The 23161-nt window shown below is 40.5% G+C and overlaps 1 protein-coding gene across 2 annotated transcripts in view; it reads right to left on the bottom strand.

Annotated features, from left to right (window-relative positions):
• Positions 1 to 651: 651 nt before the first annotated feature.
• Positions 652 to 23161, bottom strand: part of SLC35B4 (solute carrier family 35 member B4) — a 41676-nt gene continuing 19166 nt past the window's right edge. The window contains exons 2-10 of one of the 2 annotated variants that reach the window (XM_086395573.1): positions 22808 to 22921; positions 18653 to 18755; positions 17220 to 17269; positions 14337 to 14418; positions 14057 to 14117; positions 12262 to 12371; positions 10602 to 10677; positions 7687 to 7762; positions 652 to 6639 (exon numbers count right to left, since the gene is read on the bottom strand). In XM_086395573.1, the coding sequence (XP_086251699.1) occupies positions 6393 to 6639; positions 7687 to 7762; positions 10602 to 10677; positions 12262 to 12371; positions 14057 to 14117; positions 14337 to 14418; positions 17220 to 17269; positions 18653 to 18755; positions 22808 to 22921 (919 nt within the window). In that variant the 3' untranslated portion in view covers positions 652 to 6392. The remainder of the gene's footprint in view (positions 6640 to 7686; positions 7763 to 10601; positions 10678 to 12261; positions 12372 to 14056; positions 14118 to 14336; positions 14419 to 17219; positions 17270 to 18652; positions 18756 to 22807; positions 22922 to 23161) is intronic. The other variant, XM_086395574.1, reaches the window with a different exon arrangement.

Genomic DNA, 23161 nt, shown 5'->3' with positions numbered 1-23161 from the left:
CACAGATATAGAGAACTAGTGGTTTCCAGTGGGGAGAGGGAAGCAGGGAGGGGCGTGATAGAGGTAGGGGATGAAGAGATACAGAGTTCTATGTGTAAAATAAATAAGCTACAAGGATATTGCTTACAGCACAGGGAATATAGCCAGTATTTTATAATAACTATAAATGGAGTATAATCTATAAAACTTGAGTCACCAGGTTGTACACTGAAACCAGTATTATTGTAAATCAACTATACTGCAATAAAAAAGAAAAAAAAGACTGAGTATAGTAAACTGCTTTGAAAGCTGCTTCCACATTAAGATTCATTTAAAAGTAACAGATGGAAGAGGAAGAGAGCTGGCCATTGCAATGTTACAAAAATCAATGTGTTTCTATTAAGGCAAAGAGGTTTTGAGAGATTTGCTACAGAAACTTACTGCCACTAACCTCTAAAACCTCCCAAAGTAAGCCAAGACTCTTTAAATTTCTGAAGTGGAAACTGACCTGTAGCCGGGGAAGTGGTTTGGGATTGACCCAGCTGCCAGGCAGCAGAAGACAGGTTGCTTACGACTGTGGTAAGATGTCCCACCACTGTACAAGGCAAACACTGCGGAGCTTTTGAAACGGCACCCAAGCACTTGAAAGGTAATGGTGATTGGAAACACCTGCAAGATATTTATCACTTTTATTAAGAAACAATGACTGTACAATTCAAGATTAAAAACCAGGTGTCTGATGAGTTGTTTCAGAAGGCAGAAATTTGCTCTTTATAAGAAATCATGGTAAAAAGACTCATTCAGTTTGTTTGGCAAAAACATTTTATTCACAAAATCTCCCTTTTCTCCATAACTCTCTGCTCAAATAACTCAGAAGGCTGGAAGCTGACATTTGATATTTACACAGCTCAAAATCTGGATACTCACTAATGTCTTAGCTGTTCTACATACTCTACTACTGTCTAGCCACCGCCCCCCACCCCCCGCCGCCATCTTTGTTCTTAAATCACAATATGAATGAAGAGCTCAGAGGCTGGATAAATCAAATCCCCATCATCCTTCCCCAGCCCCATGCCACATAATCTGTTAGAAAATCCTACTTTAAAAATCATCCTCTTTTTGGGGAGAATGATGCCATTCTCTGGAATGAAAGCAACTAGCACAGAAATGACTTGTGATTGCAAGTGACACACAAAGAACACTTTTATCACGTCGGGGAATAATTACTGCTTCTCCTGGTTCACGGGAGTCTTCTTTACATCTCAAAAGCTATAAATAATTCAATGTGCCAAAGAACCATTACAACGTTTACTTTAAAAAGTATGAGTCTTACAAATGGAGACCAAGCTTTCCTCCCCCCAACCCACCTATCTCTGGTACCCTTGCAGCTTGCCTTACTTGATTGAAATTGAGGGCGTTTGGTAGAACGCTGAGTGACTTAAGTAGGTAAATCTCCACGTGATTCTGAGGAGACAAAAGACAATGAGCTTAAGGCATCAGCCAATGCAAACCCACTATACGAGCTTTGGAGATGTAGGGGACACCCCAAGCAGCCTACTTCAGAAACTTTTAAGCATCTTTAATGGTACCCTGAGGGCCTCTGCTTGCGCTGAGCATCAAATGATGCAAGGTGCTAAATATGTAATGCTCTGCCCTCCTCCCACTGGCACCTGGACAGCAGAAAGCAGCATCTGCACAACTCCTGGCGTGCACCCTCCCTTCCTTAGAATCTCAGGAATGTTGTCTTATTTGCTTTCTTGCTGACCTACTGATGAAGGGTGGGAAGGGGTATCAAGAACCATTAGAAGCTTTCTCAGAAACTCGAGGGAGTAAGAGATCTTGGCGAGGATTTATGCATTCATGGGATGCAAGTCAGATCCTGGTCCCTCCCTCTTCTGCAGTGCCCACTGTAAGGAAGGCGCCAGAGAGCACACACAGCTATAGTGTCTCCCAGCCCAGCCTGCTACACACCACATGGATGCTAATGCTTATTATTAATTTTACTGTTTATATTCATTTCCAAAGGTCACACATCTGTAATAAAAATGGATTTTATCTATATTGACAGTTCTTCCACCCTAAGACTGAACTCTCATAGGTAACTTCCATGAACATTTTTCAGGATAAAACTATTGAGACCAAAATGCTCATAGTTCTAGCCAAAGAGAAACAGACCACAGCAAATGTAGGGTCTTGATTTCCCATCTCCATGTTAGGGTGCCTTTCACCGTGCATTTGTGGAGATGCTCAGGTCTTTGCTACATCGGCTTGTGTGCTAGCCCACCAGTAAGTGTGTCGCCCAGCCCAGAACTAATTCACTGGTTTATAATTACTCCTGACCTAATGCGGCCCACCTCCCCTCACCATAGACATTTGGCACTGCAACGGAAGTCAGCTAGAGGTAGGGTAAAAAGAGCAAAAGATGAAAACTACTGCTTCCCAAATACAGACAAGAATGTGGTAGGACTGATAGGATTCTCCACCCCACTTTGAGCTGTAACGGTATATAAACATTTGTACTTTAACCGTTCTTGTTCTTACTCGTCTACACATACATTCGCTCTGCCCAATATTTGCATCTGTATATATACACACCCCTAGTATCAGTGCTTAAAACAATGTATAACAAAATACATGCTACACAGATATGTATATCCTATAAAAATCCACAAAAGACACCTAGAGGCCCCAAAGAATAGAGGCATAAATAGATACAACATTATATGTGTCGCTCAGTAGAAAACTACGCGAGTAACCAGAGGCTGCTGAAGAAATTGGAGGTAGGGGTTAGGATGTGAAAAAAAAAATATGCAGAAGGGAGGAAAGGTGCTCAGGGAATGACACAAGCTATTATCATCCTTACAAAACACCAGGTAATCTTCCCAGAAGAATGGAAGGAGTTTGGTGAGCTTGGCAGAGATTAACTCAGCTTCTGTGTTTTTCTTCACAGGATGCAATGACCAAATTTCAGGTACTGTATTCATTTTGGGTAACTATGCAGAAAGAAGGAAAATACTATCTAGACTGTGTCCAAATACTTCAGAACTTGACAGAAACTTATTAAATGGATTAATGGTTTCAGCTGGATGAAAAAGAAAGTAAAAGATCAAAAATAAATTCCTAACAAAAAAATAAAAAAGCATTTATAATACAACGATGGAACTATGGTAAAGGATATGCAGACATTAAATGCAATAACTCAAATATCACCAGTTTTCTCCTTTTGCCTCATTTATGACCCTGGTCAAGCTATGAAGTGAGTTCACAGGTACATTCACACACACAAAACTTGTGTTTTCTAGCTAGTCATTTGCTATTTGATCTTTGCTCTAAAGGTAGAGTTCTGGATGCCTTAAACATCAATCTCTTTTGTAAACAAACCATACCCTCTCTCTCTGGGGCACAAAATTACATGGTCTTGATCCACAGAAAGAGGAGAGGCATTTAACAGACATTTCTTCTCCAGTTACAGATGAGCCAGATCCTCTATAAAATGGTTTATTTGCCCTTTTAACAGGGATTGAAATCAAGTTCAACCAGGATTGAAAAAACAGTTAACCAAGGAGGGGAATAAACTGTTTTTCAGTTCAGTTCAGTCGCAAACGACTCTTTGCGACCCCATGAATCACAGCACGCCAGGCCTCCCTGTCCATCACCAACTCCCGGAGTTCACCCTGACTCACGTCCATCAAGTCAGCAATGCCATCCAGCCATCTCATCCTCTGTCATCCCCTTCTCCTCCTGCCCCCAATCCCTCCCAGTATCAGAGTCTTTTCCAATGAGTCAACTCTTCGCATGAGGTGGCCAAAGTACTGGAGTTTCAGCTTTAGCATCATTCCTTCCAAAGAAGTCCCAGGGCTGATCTCCTTCAAAATGGACTGGTTGGATCTCCTTGCAGTCCAAGGGACTCTAAAGAGTCTTCTCCAACATCACAGTTCAAAAGCATCAATTCTTGGGCGCTCAGCTTTCTTCACAATCCAACTCTCACATCCATACATGACCACAGGAAAAACCATAGCCTTGACTAGACGGACCTTTGTTGGCAAAGTAATGTCTCTGCTTTTCAATATGCTATCTAGGTTGGTCATAACTTTCCTTCCAAAGAGTAAGCGTCTTTTAATTTCATGGCTGCAGTCACCATCTGCAGTGATTTTGGAGCCCAAAAAAATAAAGTCTGACACTGTTTCCAGTTTCCCCATCTATTTCCCATGAACTAGGATCTATTAGATTTATTTCCTTATATGCAACTACTGGAAAGAAAAACCAATTCCCAGGGCATTATGTTCTTACATGCACTCATTTCATTGAGTGAGTGCCCTAAGCTCCTCCTATGAATAAGACCAGCAGAAGTGTTTAGACTGAGAAACACACGCTCCATAAGCCAAAACCTAAAACCTCAGGAACCCAGTTAAATGCTGTCTGTGTACATTAACACTGTTTCAGTTACTAAAAATTGTAATATTTCCCATCCACATAAAAAAAAAAGTTATACTATTTCATGTAAAGCTCTATAGTTATCCTGTCAAGACTCCAGACATGTAGCAATCAAACAGCCCCTGGGGACAGGTTCTTTTATTATACAGTAAGAAAAGTAGCTTTTGTTCTTAAGAGGCTATTTAATACATGGTATTTATAGCACCACCAGTCTGAGAAACTCTACACAGTTCAAAGAAATTAAATACCTTTTGAGGCCATGAACAAATTCACACTTAATTCAGCATCTTTCAGTATAGACTCTCACTGGCACAGCACAGATGTCAATGTCCAGAACAACAAATCGATCTGAAAACCCTGGGACTTAGATGGAGAAACAGTATCCATACCGTATGTAACAAAAAACCCGAGGCAGCTTAACTGACTTCCCCCAAAGTGACCCAGGGTTTCTAGGACACTCATCTTAGGTCCCATCAGAGAACAGCTCCTGATAGTGGAATAAACACATCATACCCTGGATGAGCCCAGGAGACCTGGAGAGCCACTTCTCTATTTAAGAACACAATCTGTGCCCAGCACAGAAGGAGAGGCCTCTATGTGCAAAAAGAGACAGGCTGGTAAGTCTGATGGACCCCCCCAAAGCACATCCGTGGTGAGGCGATACAGGTCAGGGCTGTTGAAGGATGAGGAAATAGAACACTGATTTTCATGTTCTCCTCTCACCAGTGATCACAAACTACACAAGAGCATACCCACCCCCTACACACACCACCCTAACACTGTTGTTCTTTCTCAAGATTATCCCATGGGAGGAAACCAGACCTTTGAAACAATTAGCAAAAGGGCGGGGCGGGGGGGCAGGTTTCTACATATAAAAAAACACACTCACCCCCAAACCGGGCAAGAACATTAAGACGCCTTGTTTAAAAAAAGAAAAACCTATTTCAGTTGTAGTTTGGCCTGATACACCACACCCACACGTACTGAATATATTGGTTTACCCATTAGCCTGACTGGTCATAACTCTGAAAAGAGTTGCCAGGCAGAGATGAACCTAATTAAGCAGCATTTCAAAGACTTAACCTCTCTCCCATGTGGAACCCGCCCTGAATGCCTGGCTGGGTGTAGAGGCGGGAGAGCCCGAGGCTCTCTGAGTGCCCTCTTGGCCAGTTTCTCCTGTGTCCTCCTGGCATCACCATCTAACCTTGAGGCTAAATGACTCAGACAACTAAGAGAAGACAGAGTAAAAGTCTCTCCTTCCCAATTCATACACAACTTCTCTTTAACACTGTGCCACAAAGAACTGCTGCAGTTTGTTCTAAGTACAGAAAGCAAAAGGTATGAAAGCACATAACTGTTGCATAGAGGGGGAAAAAAGGAAAAATGTGGGAGAGGATCCCCACCAGTCTTGCCCCAGTGTCCCCAGGGCACACAGCGACACCCGCTTCTTTCCCAACCTTGGGGAGAAAGCCCAGCCCCACCATCTCCAGAACCTCCGTTCTCGCGGCCATTCAGTTGTTCCTGGTGAGGGTGCCTGGAGCATCAGACTGAAAAGTGCAGCTGAGGGTGGCAGGGTGATGGAGTAAGGGGACGAGGCCCCAGGAGGAGGATGGCTGTTACAGAAGAGAATCATCAGAACAGGGAGAATCTTGTCTGAGACCATAGATATAAAACTAATAGCTCTGGGGACTCAGAATTCAGTAAGCCAGTACAGTGCTGAATACAGTGTTTGGTAAACAAAACAGATAACAAATGAACAGGGCTACCCGATAGTGGAGAACCGTTCTCTTCTCTACTTCAGGGTAGAGGGGCTTCTACTCAGGGTCCACAAATGTGGGTCTGCAGAGCCATGAGAAATCTGAGAAGTCCCTCCCTCTGAGGATTCCCTGGTACACGGCTGGTAATTCAGCATTAACCAAGGTGAATTGGTGGCCAGGCCCCAGCCCATTAGCCTCTGGTCTCTCTACTGCAGGCCGGCCTCAGTTCTTCTTCTCCTCCTTCTGAGGCTGGCCTTTGGTGGCCCCCAGGTTGTTCCACACCTCTGTGTACATGAGAGTCCCAATGAAGACAAATAAGGTGCCCAGCCAGTGCCACAGGGTGAAAGGGTTCTGGAAGTACAAGATGGAAAAGATAAGGCTGACGAACTTGCGCAGCGTCACGACGAGGGTGACGGTGAGGGAGGCGCATTCTGTGGTGAGAATGAAGACGCCCCGGATGCACACGTACCTGGAGGAGCGGGGTTAAGGCAGTTTTCTGTAAACAACCCAGAGATTAGCAGGAGAACCTTCTGGCAAGGTCTGTAGCTTCAATGTTCATATTCCAGGAACCAGAAAACAGGGTATCGGCCACGGCTGCCCTGAGGCTCCTCCTTGATAGAATACCCTGCAGAATTACTGTCCTGCCACACCATTTATGGATCCCAACCTGAAGCTGCCTGAAAACTTCCTATGATAGTCGTTTCGGATTTTTTTTGGATTCTTCCTATAGTTTACAGTGAAGGTCACCTCCCAAGTAATGACAGAAGGTAACACTGTCAGTAAAGCTGATGACATCTCCAAAAAGGAACTCCGTAGGGCAAGCATATGAGGTGACTTCAGAGGAATGAGATCAACTACAATCTGTTCCACTGTTTCAAAGGCTCAAGGGTTTTTCTAATGGGCGTAAGGTGGTTCAGAGGGCTTTCTTTGTGGCTCAGCTGGTAAAGAATCCGCCTGCAATGTGGGAGACCTGCGTTTGATCCCTGAGTTGGGAAGATCCCCTGGAGAAGGGAAAGGCTACCCATTCCAGTATTTTGGCCTGGAGAATTCCATGGACTGTCTAGTCCACAGGGTCACAAAGAGTTGGACATGACTGAGCAACTTTCAAGGTGGTTCAAAAGAGCCATTTTAAAAATTAGGCCTTATTTAATTGGAAATCTCTTGCAGAATTTTGTGGCAGCTTGTGAAATATCCTAGGATACTGGAAAACTCCATGTAGAAATCATAGAGGATTTCTGTCACATACTAATTCTTAGTTACCCATTGACTTCTATCCCCCCACCCAGAGGTTTTCCTTCCTGGTGTCTTATGACTTACTGACCTTCCACACCGCCAGCATCTCTTTGCCCCTCTCTCCCTGCAACAAAGGAGTTCACTGGATGGGCCTGTCTCCTATTTACTGCAGAAAAGATCAGAGCAAAAGCGAAATTCATATCACTGCACCGTTAGAAGAAAAAACATTTCTGTGGCAAAAGAGCACAGCAAAGACCACATGGCAGAGGAGTGCAAAGGATACTGAGTGATGACGTTCATGAGGAGGTAGAACCACATGATGGGCACTGTCACACCAACGACTGGAACCTGATACAGTTCTGCAGAGATTGAGAGACAGTCGTATCACTTTGGATAGCTTATGTTTTCATCCCTTTGAACACAGTAACACAGATGAACATAGTAGAGATAGCAACCTTATTTCTCTTGCAAATAGACTTGGGTCATATACTTTACTTGCCTTGATTCCAGGCTACATTGTCCTCAAGAGTCATTACACTGGTTTCTTAAAACAAATTGTATTTTAACTTTAAACTTTTTACCTTTCACCTGACTAGGACCCCACTTTACAGAGAAAGATTGTGCAACACAGAGAAGTTCAAACTGATACAGTCTTAAGTATACTTGTCTTAAGATACTTGTCTTGAGAGACAAGCCCTAAATAAATGCCATTTGGAAATATGTTCAATCCTACCAGTAATCAAAGAATTCTAAATTATTACAAGGCCATACCATTCTATATCTATTAACTTAGCAATTAAACACTTATAATAATATCCTGATCTGGCAAGGTGGTGGCAGAACTAGCAGTCATTCAGTGGGTGGTAGTATAAATTGGTGTTTTCAAAATCAATTTCACAATAGGTATTAAGTGGTCCTAAAGGCATTGATTCTTATTCTCAGGAATTAGTCCTAGTTAATTCAAAAGAAAAACAAATTCAACATACATTGTGGTGGTGTTTACAATAAAGGAAAAACTAAATCAGTCACAACGCCCAGTGATAACAGCAAGGACTATGTAAGCAAAGGTACTTTAACTAGATGTGACATTATACACTTGATTTAAAAAAAAAAAAAAAATCACATAGATTATATATAGTCACATAAAAAACGCAGAACAAAAGTGAAAAAGAAAGTGTAAAATTATATTTACACAAGGATTATGACTGTGTGACAATATATGTAAACAGTGTCAGGATGGAAACTGGTAAAACGAAATTAGCTCATGTGTAGGGCAACAGAACTGTAACTTTCCTTCCTTGAAATACATTCTTATGTTTAGTTTTATATAATGAGGCTTGCACAGCAAATATGTGGGAGGAAATAAAATATTCAAGATCAAAGAGAATAAGGACATAGTAATCCTTGAAGGATCAGTCTTTTTATATTGTTAAATTGTGTGGAAGGCTTGAATTATACGGGCTTCCCTGGTGGCTCAGACAATAAAGAATCTACCTGCAATGTGAGAGACTCGAATTCAATCCCTGGGTCAGGAAAGATCCTCTGGAGAAAGGAAAGGCTACCCACTCCAGTACTCTTGCCTGGAGAATGCCATGGACAGAGGTGTCTGTCCATGGGGTCACAAAGAGTCAGACATGACTGAGCCACTAAAACTTTCACTTGAATTATACAGCATAACTGAGTGAAGTCTAACAAAGTGATGCTGAAACATGGTTAGTACATGAACATTAATTTTCTTTTGCAAAAAATAAAAATTTATATACATATAAATAATTTCTGAAATTCTACATCTGGACTAGTGGGAAATCCCAATAATTTAGTGTTCTATTGTCTTTGAAATACTTAGCAAGTACTGAAATGAAAAGAAAGTCAACAAATGTTACTACTGTATAATAACTCAAGAGATTCACTGTATCAGCTTGCTGGGGAAAGACAATCCATATGATGTACAGTATTTAGACGGATGTTCAGTTTCCTTGCAAATAACAAGTTCATCTGAGACGAAAAAATGTATACTCAGGAATGGTTTTAAAGAAGTTGAAGGCAGACCTTAAAAGATTTTTTTATAAAAATACCCATCCCTGTAACTTCTAGAAGGAGCATTCAAGTAACTAAATCAGTATCAATCTCAAGGAACTTGATAATGTATTTATTTCAATAGCCCTCTGCTATATGGAGCCTCTTAAGAGACCTTAGAAAACACTGCGTTAAAAATCATCTATATGTCAATTATATCTCAATTTTTTTAAAAAGTCAGAACCAATTGAATAATTCAGAGCCTTAAAAACTTTCTTACATGCCATCATCACACACTTTTTTGTAGGCAAATGGGAGATACAACTTTGCAGACTCAGAGAACAGTCAAACTTCACAACTTGTGACCAGATAGCAAACAAATGTTTACTGAGCCCCTACTGTCATTCTGCAAAACATACTTACCATTTTATAGGTCCGAGCAACATAAAGCCTTAATTTTAAAAATATTTGTTCCCTGTGTATTCATTTGTCTGTATAACATGCTCTGTCTTTTAGTAGATAATGAGATTATACTGGGTTGACTAAAAAGTTTGTTCAAATTTTTCATTACATCTTATGGGAAAACCCAAAGGAATTTTGGGGCCAACCTAACATTGGTAATTTCTTTTAAGTTAACTAGCAATTATTAGCTAATGTACTAAACGGCCACTGTAAAAAGTAATAGCCAGCTCGCACTGTAGCCACCTGAACTGATTTTGCTTATTCTTGCAGCCTATCTACCCTGTTGTCATTTCTGTGCCTCCTTGCTTGGAGGCAGCTCAGCCTGTATCTGTGAGATGTGCCTTTCCTAGCAGAGGGAGGAACAGGAGGAAAGAAGCTGGAGTGCTGTCCAACTTCTCATGGCTCCAGTCACTGCAGTATTATTACTGTTTGTTTGCATTCTCAGATCATACATCCCTATTCAAATGCAAACAGCACACAAATTCCAAAGCAAAACAGAAAATTTGAAGATATTGTCTTACTTCATTGGCAAATAATTGAGAAGTGCCTGCAAAAGCTTTTGTTTCTGCAACCACTGATTAATGGCACTATATTTCAGGAAGGTGGCATGGGGATGGGTGATCTGGATATGACAGAAACTGCAGAGGTGAAGTCACGAGGAAAACTGAGATGCTGCCTCTGAAACTGTCAGGTAATTCTACTGGATAACCCCAAACTCACCAGAATTATTGAACAGAACTGCATGGTCATAAATGTCAGAAGCCAAGAAGATGAAACCAGGAAGTGGAAGGGCATGCTACAGGAAGAAACATTTCATGTAAATTTAAATGCAAAAACATTACAGAAATATAGAGTATTTTTTACAATGATTGAAAGTTTTACAAGTTGTGTAACAAGCAATATCAAGATAAACAAGTCAGACTTGTTAAAAGTATCCAGTGCTTTTAATAGCCTCCCAGGTGGCACCAATGGTAAAGAACCTGCCTGTCAGTGCAGGAGATGTAAGAGACATGGGTTCATTCCCTAGGTTGGGAAGATCCACTGGAGAAGAGAATGGCAACCTACTCCAGTACTCTTGCCTGGAGAATCCATGGACTGAGGAGCCTGGTAGGCTACAGTCCATGGGGTCGCGAAGAGTCAGACACAACTTAAGCGACTGGGCACATACGCAGTGCCTTTTAAAGCACTGGATACTTTTAATAAGTCTTGACATTGTATGGCATGATATCAACCTGCGAATTACAGTTCTTGCCCCATAGAAGCTGATGGTCATTACAAAACAATAGAGCTAGCATCCTTTCCTCAACAAAAGGGAATGAGAAATTGAAACACAGTCATTCTGCCCAAAGGATCTGCCTACATCTTACTATTTTTGAGACTGGTTAAACAATATAACGGATTTAAAAATTATACAGAACGTGAAGGCAGATTTTAGGGAGTTCGTGAAACTAATGGGAGAGACACTAGAGGACAATATGAAGTCGGGGAAAAGAAATGAAGACGGAGAGAGAGAGAGTGGAGAGGAAGCGGAAACGATAGGTAAGCAAATATTAAGGTGCCTGACACCCACCCACCCACCACCACCACCACCACCACCACAGTAAACATTTACTAAGGAATCACAGGAAACATTTACCAAGCAGTTTACTATCTGCCAGGTACTGTGCTAAAAGAAACATGGGAACCAAACAGAATGCTCCTTTATTTTTTAAACTCCCAGCCACATACTGTAGCTTGAGATTAAATATCTCAAATTGCTTGTTTGCAACTTCAGTTCAAAAGGTTCCCAGGGAAGGACTCCCTGAGGTTACTGAACCTGGAGGCAACGTTATCCCTGAGACCTTGAGGAGTTGGGCGTTATCGCAACAGAAAAGAGTGGGGAGAAAGAAGAAAGCTAGAGAAGGTGGCTCTAGATCAGCAATTTCAAACAAGAGGCAAAAGGGCAAATAATTAGCTAATTAAGCTCTCTCTCAAAGGAATAAAGCCTGTCTGAGCGGCTTACTCCTCAAACCCCCCCAGTTCTCCCCAACTCCTGCCTGCACATCTTTTCCTTGGCATAGGGCTTTTGGAACTTCTGTTCCCTTTCCAGGTTTCCATATTGGTTTTAACTTGATTTCATCTTTAGGAACATTGGGTTCCTAGAAGGGAATGGTTGTTCCTGGCAGACACATTCTGTTCACACTGACTAATAACAATCATTTCTTGTAGAGAATCATGCAGGCTATTAAAAGTGCCAAAGTCAGTGGGCCCCAAAGCAGTTTACTGGATAATAAATTGATCCTTCAACTATATCAGAAAGATGGTATATCATACTTGAACTAATATACTACAAAAACAACTCAGTAATTTTCCTTTTCCCCAGGTTCAAGAAATCGCTTACATTATAAAATAAAGCCTCCTTGGAGTGTTTCCCGAATTGTTTGTACAGAGTCTCTTGGAAAATACCCATCCTTGCGGACATCAGAAGAGCGAAAGTCAGTGCCCCAATGCCTGAAAAGCAAACATGGAATTACAAACGCCCATACTAACTAACTTCTCAAAAAACATTTATTCTTTTCTTAAAAAAAAAAAACATTTATTCAGTTCTACAAATATTACACACTAAATTAAACATGGACCATGCACAAAATTTAAAAAGAAATAAAAATCAACCACCATATTACCATCCAGTCCTAAATAGTTTGCTATCTTTCCCTGTATATGTTACTTAGATAGATATATGTTAGATATTGGGTTAACTAAAAGTTCATTCGGGATTTTCTAAGATCTTACAGAATGCTCAAAGGAGATTTTTGGCCAACCCAATAGATACTTTATGCTGAGATGGGATCATAATGAGTATGTAATTTCATATCTTTTTATACATGATCTTTTTCCTGGATTTTCCTTCAAGTCATTACATTAAAAATGTTTTCAAAAGTATGATTTAAAAACGGCATACTGTTCTATCATGTGGACTGTACCATACTTAAATGTCTTACAAGAGAAGAATGGTTAGATTACTTCTAATTATTTCATCATTAAAATCAACATATATCCCAAACAATAATAATAAACAAAATGTTGATTATTCCCTTAGGAGAAACTCCCAAACATATATCCCAAACAATAATAATAAACAAAATGTTGATTATTCCCTTAGGAGAAACTCTTATAAGGGGGATTACTGAGACAAAGGTTGTAGACATTTAAAAAGCTCAAATACATAATTTTTTGCCCAGAGAGTCTGTGTCAATTTACCATAAACAATCTATATGAATATGGCTGCCTTACTGCACCCTCAGCATCAGTGAGAATAATCAATATCTAGCCAGTATAATAGGCCAAAACAAAAAGGTACTGCATTTTGGTTTCAGTTTGCATTTCTTTGTTTAGTAAACCAGTGAGGCTGAACATAAGTTTATTGAATATTAATTCTGTGCCCATGAATTGTGTGTTAAAGTCTTTCATTCTTATTGGAGAAAGCATCTTCCTAATACTCATAAAGATCTTCCTACGTTAAGAATAGCAACCTAAAGGGATAAAGCTGCAAAGTCAAGAAGCAAGGAGAATCCAGTTCTTTCACTGCCACTTTTCTTCCAGTTGGTCAGTCTCCATCTCTTATTGCTATCACTGACTCTCCCTTCCCTGTAAGATACAGCAAGGGCAAAGCTCTATAGGAGTTGTTTCATTAAACAAAGAGATATCTGTATTTTTAAAAATCACCCAGGATTCTGATGACCAGTCAGGTTTGGGAACATTGCCATGTGGAAGAGCTTATGAAGAAAAGAAATCTAAGATTTAGAAATGGGTCCTACAGAAATTTGAAGAGTCAACTGCTGTAATGTGCCCTCCTTTTGTAGAAGCTTCTGCTCAGCAGACAGATCATAAAGAAATGGATGACACTCCCATTGCTCCCACAGAGTGTGATGGGCAACTAGACACAGGCTTTTCTGTCTATACTAGTGGCAACCAGGAAAACATCCATGTTGTAGAACACGCTACCATGAACACAGACATTTTCATTTTAGTTTCTTCAACCCTAAGATTCAGAGATATATAGTTCCAGGTGCCTCTCTCTTCCATGGCATAATCTGTTGAGTTGAAGCTTCTTGCCAAGAAACATATCCCTTAGGAGAAAACTCTGAAAACAGAACTGCAGAGGCAATTAGCTTTACTGTAATTACTGTACTTGCCTAGCAACCACCACGCAAATGCCTGGAATCCATCATTCTCAGTTGAGCTGGACTGGGAAGTCTAGGAAATAAAAAAACATATGAGGTACAGAGACCAGAACTACAGGCAAGGGGCCTTGATACAAGGAAAATATTTATGTTACCCATTTCCTTCCATAATTCTCTTTCGAAGATGTAAATCCTTATATTACATGAGCACTTACATTTATTGTATCATTAATAAGTACCTGGGCACCCCTGGTGAGGAGTGAATAGAAATCATTTGTGAACAGACTCTTACCACCTGCTTTGCTGACATGAAAGTGCAAACAAATATCCCCACAGACACCAGGGCAATGGAGGTATATTTGAAGATACTGTATCTGCAAAAATAATAAAAAGAGCACAGATATGAATTTCCACATGATGCTGACAGTAAGATGGTTCACGAAAGTACAGATCACCAAGACATGATCAAGGGGATCACTTTTCAGCACAGTCCACCTAAGTCTGTGCGTGAAAAAATCAGGATACTACTCATTTCTAGACCACACCCTTTCTGGTGGTGTCCAAGACTTGGTACACCAGTAGACTGTTTCATCAGAAAACAAAAAAAGGCATATTAGGCACGACAGCCCATTCTGCTCTTGCGTCTAAATGAAAGCCTGACAGATCTTAATATAGAATTCCTGTTGCTTTTCCTGGTTTCTGGGGCCCAAACCTAGTGTGAGGAGACATAGCCTGCAGAGGAAGGACAGGACAGAAGGACTACCAGGACAAGCAGCAGGATTCCACACTCAAAAAAGAATTCAACTGTCCCTTTTCAGGGGAGGGTGTTGTCTTAATGTCTCTTAATGACTTAAATATTGTTTTTAAATGTTGGCATAGTTGGATAAAGCGAGTAATACTAAACCAATAGGACTATTAGCAGGAATAATGGTGGCATTTCACATTAACTAAAATAGTATCAATTAACATCCCTCTCAGGCTCTTGGTGATGAAGCAAAAAGCCTCCGGCGACAATAAAGAGACATTAAAACCTTACATCTGAAATTTTCTACTCAAATATTTTGTATAGTTCTGGTCACAGCATGTCAGAAAAAGGCCAAGGGGTGACTAAGAACTGGCTAAGGGGTGGGGCAAGGAGCCAAAAGCACAACTCTAGAGAAGAGGGGTGGGTGAGGAGACAGGCACTGCTGCCGCAGATGTATAAACAGACGGGAGCTCTTCAGTCTGCAATGATCAGAGAGAGGTCTAAAATTCAGGTCTGAACAATCATGAAGAACACAGTTAAGGTGAAGAGAGGTTTGGTTTTCAAATCCTGGAATGGGGAACACACTATAAACTTGAAGGGGTGCTACTCAAAATAAGCAAAAGGAGATGATAAATGACTAATCCATGATATAGATAGTTAGCTTAGAGAAGTTTCTGCTCTCTGGGTAAGACCCACTGGACAGAGTCAAAAACAGAGAGAGAGAGATGACAGACTCAGAACAGGTTCTTAAGGAAAAATTAGATGTTTGATAAAGGCCCCTGACATTTGGGGTATGTCAGAATATTAACGCATTCCTTTTATAGTAAGTTCTTCTGTATCCCTGCTATGCACCAAAACCAAAGGTTATGAAGACCACAGGTCTGTCCCAATGTGAATTTTACACTACCAAGAAGCACAGGGGGCACTTCAAAGGTAATGAGCCTTGAGCATTATCTCTGTATGCTTGAACAGAAGAGCCTGAAAAAGTAATCACTACAAGGGTGCTCTCATCTGGGGAATATATGAGCCTCGGGAGATAAAGAGCTCATCACCAGGAGCCAGCAGGACAGGACAATTACCCTTTTCATGACCCAGTCCTTTTCAGCATAGGTTCCCATGCTGAATTGACAGCTACTTTCCAAGCTGGTACAGAGTTCCAGTACTGGGATTGGGTATGGACTACATTGAAAAGCTGGCACCAACTCACATTTTTGGTCCTAACAGTGAGGCTGAACTTTCCCTAAGAAATGTTCCAACCTGTATGTGCTGTCTCTGCCCCTTGCCCCTCCTCCTTGGATGTGAGGGGTGAGGTTCTGAATGAAGGTGAGACACAAATCCCTGGAAACAGCATCCCAGGTACTGCTACTTTTTTTTTTAAAGATTGTTTTTTGATGTAGACCATTTTTAAAGTGTTTATTGCATTTGTTACAATATTGCTTCTATTTTATGCTTTGGGGTCATGTGGGATCTTAGCTCAACCAGGGATGGAACCCACACTGCCCGAATTAGAAGGCAAAGTCTTAACCACTGGACATTCAGGAAAGTCCCTCATGTACTTCTGATACTTCCCAACTGTACCCAGAGAGAGCTGCTCATGATAGTCACAAAGATCAGTCCTAAAACTTTTCCTTGCCTCTTCTTGGCCACTTGGGCCTTTGTTAGGAATCTTCTTTGTAATGCGTATGATTATTCCTTAGTTCACTATGTTGTATGCTTCCTAGAAGAGCACTGTCCCACAGAACTTTGGTAAATCTGGAAATGTTCCACATCTGGGCTCTCCAATATGGTCACCACTAGTCACACATGGCTACTGAACATTTAAAATGTGACTAGAGAGGTGGAGAAAGTATATATTTTATTTTATTTACTTCTTAATATTTAAATTTAAGTATAAATAGTCACATGTAGCCAGTGATGACCACATGGGACAGTGAAGTTCTAGATCAATTCGCTTCATAAGTTACTGTTGTTATCTAGTTGCGAAGTTGTGTCTGATTCTCTGTGGACTATAGCTTGCCAGGCTCCTCTGTCCATGGGATTTCCCAGACAAGAAGCCTGGAGTGAGTTGCCCTTCCCTTCTCCAGGGGATCTTCCCAACCCAGGGATCAAACCTAGGGCTCTTGCATTGGCAGACAGATTTCTTTACCACTGAGCCACCAGGGAAGCCTGGCTTCACACGTTAGTATGGTACTAAAGATTTAATGACAAGAGTCTGTTAATTCTACACAGAGAAAATGCTGCTCCAAAGACACAGACGGGGCCTCTTCCCTGACCCACTGCCTCAGGAGTGGGCCTCACTGTCACAGACAGAACCAAGAAGCAAGGCAGATGGCCAAGAGCAAACTTATCACCTCTATGAGAAAAGGGATCCAGACAAAATTGGGGCTCAGGTGAACCTTCCTATATACAAAATAAAAGAGCACTGCTTACCTTTTTTTCAAAATGATAATTCCTAGAATCATGTTGGCAATTAGAGAACCCTGTAAAGAGAGACAACAGTTTTAGTGCATGAGGGAAAGAAAATAATGTAATTCAAGACAAACATGAACATAGACAAGGGGGAGAAACAACTGCAAAGATGGAGGTTAGGATTAATAACTAGTGAGAATCACTTGTTCTTAGGACAGCAAAAAGGACAAACTATAAAAATCTACCTCAGAAAATAACAACACCTTTTAAAGATGACATTAAGAATAAAAACGATCAGTTCCCAACATGGTCACAGGTGAAGCGAGGGCTAGCAGGAATATTACAGACTTATTTTTGGCAGATTTTCTAATTAATTGTTGTTGTTTGTTCTTTATTTGCTAACTCATGTCCAACTCTTTTGCAGCCCCATGGACTGTAACCCATCAGGCTCCTCTGTGCATGGAATTCTCCAGGCAAGAATACTGGAGTGGGTTGCCATTCTCCTGCAGGGTATCTTCCCCACCCAGGGACTGAACCCAGATCTCCTGCATGACAGGAGGACTCTTTCCTACTGAGGCACCTGGGACACCCATATAATTCACAGGAGCCTTAAATAAGCTTCTCCTGAGCTATTTGACTGAATGAAGTTGTGCAGGGACCTCTCTGTCCTCTCAAAAGGCATCAGTCAGCCAGCAAGTGTTTATTGAAAGTCTACTCTGTGCGCAATGCTCTGAAGGTCATCTTAGTTATTATAATCCGCTCTGGAAAGTTCCTTTAGGGAAATCTCACATTTCATCTCACAAAAATCTCAGGCCACACAAAAAAGTTATTATTCCAATTTTCACCCATTTTGCATTCCTCTACAAGCCTAACTACATTCCCCTTTGAGTTTCTCTCTGGTTCTTCCGGAAACACTCTGTCCTTATTTATACACAGACTAAACGAAGCTCTCCCACCATGCCTGAGGCAAAGACGAAAACCTCTGCTGCTTAAGGAGAAACCCTACCTTCCTCAAGAATATCCCTTCAGCTAATTATCTCAAGTCTCTGCTTTCAAAAACCAGCAGAAAAAAGAAGTAATCTATACCACATACTAGAAGTAAATATAATTTTACAGAAGAAACAAAAAGTGATGAGAACATAGTTAAACAACATTCATAGCAAGACTGAATATAAAACCAACCAGAAAATTAAAGGCAAGATCTGTTATCTGGGGAAATTTTAACTTTTCTTTTATTAACTGCCAATAAGCCCTCTGATAAATGAAAGTAAACCATCCACCTTCACATTTCTGTCTTTTTGCCTTCCATCTCAGATGAAATTCAGTCTCTTTTCATTCATCCATGAGACCTAGTCTTACACCCTAGACTTTACTTCCTATAGGACCTTTGAATTTAATGGACCCACTGAACTTCATTTTCCAGAGGAACATATGCATGTGAGTCTGAGACTTACAGATCTAAATATCATGTGCAGGGGCATGGCAATGTTGAGATTCAGGGCATAGTTGTTCACCACGCTGACGGTGAAGAACATGGTCACCATTACGGCGTAGTACCTGAGAGGCAGAGACAGCAGTTCATCGTCACACAGGGTCCACAATTTCAGGAAAATCAAGTAGACTAGGAAACACATATTTTTGATTTTACAAGTATTGTGCTTATCTTCTCTATGTTAAAAGACGGTATCACTACCACCTTAAGTCAAATACCAAGTATATGTGAAAATACTTCACAAAGCTACACTAACACAGAAAAAGTTTGAACTATTGAATGTGACACTATTTTAATATTCTTCCATAATGATAAAAAAACAACAAAAAAATTTAGGGACTCTAATCACTTAGATAAAGGCATAAATACAAATGAAAAAATTTTATATTTGTATGCCCCCATTTTGAGCTAGAAAATACTTAAGATGACTTTCATATAAATCAGCTTAAGCCATTTAAAATGCTTTTTTTTTAATTTATTTTTATTTTTTATTTTTTTAAAAAATGCTTTTCTCTTTCGGTAGGCTAAACATCAGCAATGTCATACAATTCAACCTAATATATTCAAAATGAGAAAAACTGTATTTGAAGTATCAATTCAGTCGCTCAGTTGTGTCTGACTCTTTGTGACTCCAAGAACTAACTACAGCAGGCCAAGCTTCCCTGTCCATAGCATGCCAGGCTTCTCTGTCCATCACCAACTCCTAGACAGTGCTCAAACTCATGTCCATCGAGTTGGTGATGCCATCCAACCATCACATCCTCTGTCATCCCCTTCTCCTCCTGCCTTCAATCTTTCCCAGCATCAGGATCTTTTCCAATGAATCAGGTCTTCACATCAGGTGGCCAAAGTATTGGAGTTTCAGCTTCAGCATCAGTCCTTCCAATGAATATTCAGGACTGATCTCCTTTAGGATTGACTTGTTGGATCTCCTTGCAGTCCAAGGGACTCTCAAGAGTCTTCTCCAACACCACAGTTCAAAAGCATCAGTTCTTCAGGGCTCAGTTTTCTTTATAGTCCAACTCTCACATCCATACATGACTACTGGAAAAACCATAGCTTTGACTAGATGGACCTTTCTTGGCAAAGTAATGTCTCTGCCTTTGAAGATGCTGTCTAGGTTGGTCATAGCTTTTCTTCCAAGGAGCAAGCGTCTTTCAATTTCATGGCTGCAATCACCATCTGCAGTGATTTTGGAGTCCAAGAAAATAAGGTCTGTCACTGTTTCCATTGTTTCCCCATCTATTTCCCATGAAGTGATGGGACCAGATGCCATGATCCTAATTTTTTGAATGTTGGGTTTTAAGCCAACTTTTTCACTCTCCTCTTTCACTTTCATGAAGAGGCTTTTTAGTTTTTCTTCGCTTTCTGCCATAAGGTTGGTGTCATCTGCGTATCTAAGGTTATTGATATTTCTCGCAGCAATCTTGATTCCAGCTTGTGTTTCATTCAGCCCGGCATTTTGCATGATGTACTCCACGTATAAGTTTAATAAGCAGGGTGACAATATACAGTCTTCACATATTCCTTTCCCAAATTGGAACCAGTCTGTTGTTCCATGTCTGGTTTTAACTGTTGCTTCTTGACCTGCATACAGATTTCTCAGGAGGCAAGTAAGGTGGTCTGGTATTCCCATCTCTTTAAGAATTTTCCACAATTTGTTGTAATCCACACAGTCAAAGTTTTGGCATATCAACAAAGCAGAAGTAGATGTTTTTCTGGAACTCTCTTGCTTTTTCTGTGATCCAGTGAATGTTGGCAATTTGATCTCTGGTTCTTCTGCCTTTTCTAAACCCAGTCTGAACACCTGGATGTTCTTGGTTCATGTACTGTTGAAGCCTGGCTTGGAGAATTTTGAGCATTACTTCACTAGCATGTGAGATGAGTGCAATTGTGTGGTTGTTTGAACATTCTTTGGCATTGCCTTTCTTTGGGATTGGAATGAAAACGGACCTTTTCCAGTCCTGTGGCCACTGCTGAGTTTTCCAAATTTGCTGGTATATTGAGTGCAGCACTTTCACACAATCATCTTTTAGTATTTGAAATAGCTCAACTGGAATTCCATCACCTCCACTAGCTTTGTTCATATTTGAAGTATTGGATTGGCCAAAAAGTTTGTTTGGGGTTTTTTTGCAAGATGTTACAGAAAAACCTGAATGAACTTTACAACCAACCCAAAGCAGAGCTAAAGAATTCAGGGCAAACATGAACAAGTGGTTCCATATTCTTCAGGAAGTGTTGGACGTGTTTGAGCACAGAATCCCATCCTTTTACCCTTTTGCACATCTGGAGAATGGACACACTGAGTCTCAAGTTACCTTCCCTAACAAGAACCAGTTTTGTGTTCCTGGTGAGGTAGAGGGCTCTCTGCCCTCATAGGCAGCCATGCCAGTGCAACATTAACCCAGTCTGGGAAGTTTGAAGAGCTTTACAATGAACGCAGAACCCAGTAATACAGACATACAAAGTTACTGCTAAGAGCAATTTTACAGCTTCTGAATAATAAACTGTTAGTGATTTTACAAGCTTTTTTGTCCAATTTCCCTTGTCCTGTCTTGAAAAGATGCCATTTGGAGATAGAGTTCATCAAGTTCTTTCAGGATAATTAATTCCAACCATTCCACATCACTGCCTACATATTGCACTGCCTAGAAATTGCTTGTGGGGATGAATGACATGAGCAAGATTTTGATGATGCCTTCTTCACAGATAGAAAATAAAATAGCCAGCACAAACTGCACACATGGGAGCACGGCTGTTAGGGCAAGTTCATGAGGAGCCTCCAAAGGCAGGTTAGGGAGTTTGGGCTTCACTCTGAGTCCAGTGGTGAACTCTGAGCACTTGTGAGAGTGGGTGCTATGATACAATGGTAGGAAGCTGACATGGAGGGATGAACAGGTGATGGGCAGGAGGTCAGCCTGCTAGGCTATTAGTATAAAAGTTAAGGCAAGAGTGAAAATGTTCTTGAGGTATGCTACTGGCTGCCAGAGTAGAAAGAAATAGTGGAAGGAGGAGGAGAAGAAGGACCAGAGGAATAAAAAAAAGGTTGGGGCGCCTACTCTGATGTAAATGTTGGTCTTGGAATGAGAAAGTTTCATACAGATACTAAAGCCACTGGGGGACGGGGGTATTTATCCTACTAAATACTCACAACTGAATGGATTACACTTTGTTTTTGTGTGCATGTATCTTTTTTTTTTTTTTAATTTAATTGAACAACAGGACCTAATGTATACAGGGAACTCTACTCAATATTCTGTAATAGCCTATACAGGAAAAGAATCTGAAAAAGAATAGATATATGTATATGTATAACGGAATCACTTTGCTGTACACCTGAAACAAATACATTGTTAATCAATGCCACCCCAATATAAAATAAAAATCAAATTAAAAAAATAATAAATACACTTTGATTTCAAGTATCTCATAGCAAGAATGCTGTTTTTCAATACATTGTTTATTATAAGATCTGCCTTGTTTGTATTTGGCCCCATGAGTATAATTACACAAATTTGGACTCATGGATGGAGGTCTGGAAATAAGAATCTTACCTTAACTTGCCATTCATTTTGTTTTGATTGAGGCGAAATTCACATAACAGGAAACCAACCATTTTACAGTGAACAATTCAGTGGTATTTAGTATTATGTTGACCAAAAAGTTTGTTCGGGTTACAGAAAAACCAACCCAATATATTACAATGTTATGTACCTATGTTAACTACCACCCCCATCTCCAAAAGCCATTAGTTTTTTTTAAAAGTAACAACAGTACGACTCTTACCATATTTGGTTACCATCACGAGGATAACACACATAAGTACTTAAAAACTGGCTACCACACTAGGCCTTTAACTGACCATATGCCAGACACAGAAGATACACAGACACACACACACACACGAGTTACTTTAAGTGTTGTGGCAGGAACTGTATTCTAAAAACAGGCTCCCTGGAGTTTCACCACATATTAAATTCAGAAAATGAATTATTCTACTGATATCTTTGATATAAATCTTATAAAAAGGATGCCTCACATTCCTTTTATATGGTTACGAGAAGAATAGCTGTTAAGTTTTTTAAAAGGGCTAAAAGAAGACTTCAACGTGCCATACCTTATTGGGATAGCCGGACGCTTCCTTCCCAAATCAGCCTCAAAGAGGAAGCCTTCCACAGCGATAAATAAAAACTGTGCAAATGTCACAATGTTCCCACATCCTGGGTGTTTCCTGTGGAGTGGATAACAGAAAGAAAAAAAAAAGCACAGAAAACTGAGCTAAAGGGCAGTGAGACTTGTTTTACTGGTAGTTCAGAATAACAGGGAAGATGGATTTCTATTACCCACTGTCCATCTTTATCTGCGTTTTCATATCCCATGGATCTCACAAACACAGCAACAGACCCACAGAGAAGAACGTCAGCTTTCTTCCTTCACTCTTCCGAGGGTGCAGCAGGCCAGGAGGAAGAAC

This window comes from Bos grunniens, chromosome 4 (genome assembly GCF_055505025.1).
Source record: "Bos grunniens cultivar Pamir isolate PY7600 chromosome 4, Bosgru_T2T1.0, whole genome shotgun sequence".
Lineage (NCBI taxonomy): Eukaryota > Metazoa > Chordata > Mammalia > Artiodactyla > Bovidae > Bos > Bos grunniens.
This window is presented reverse-complemented; position numbering and strand designations above follow the sequence as displayed.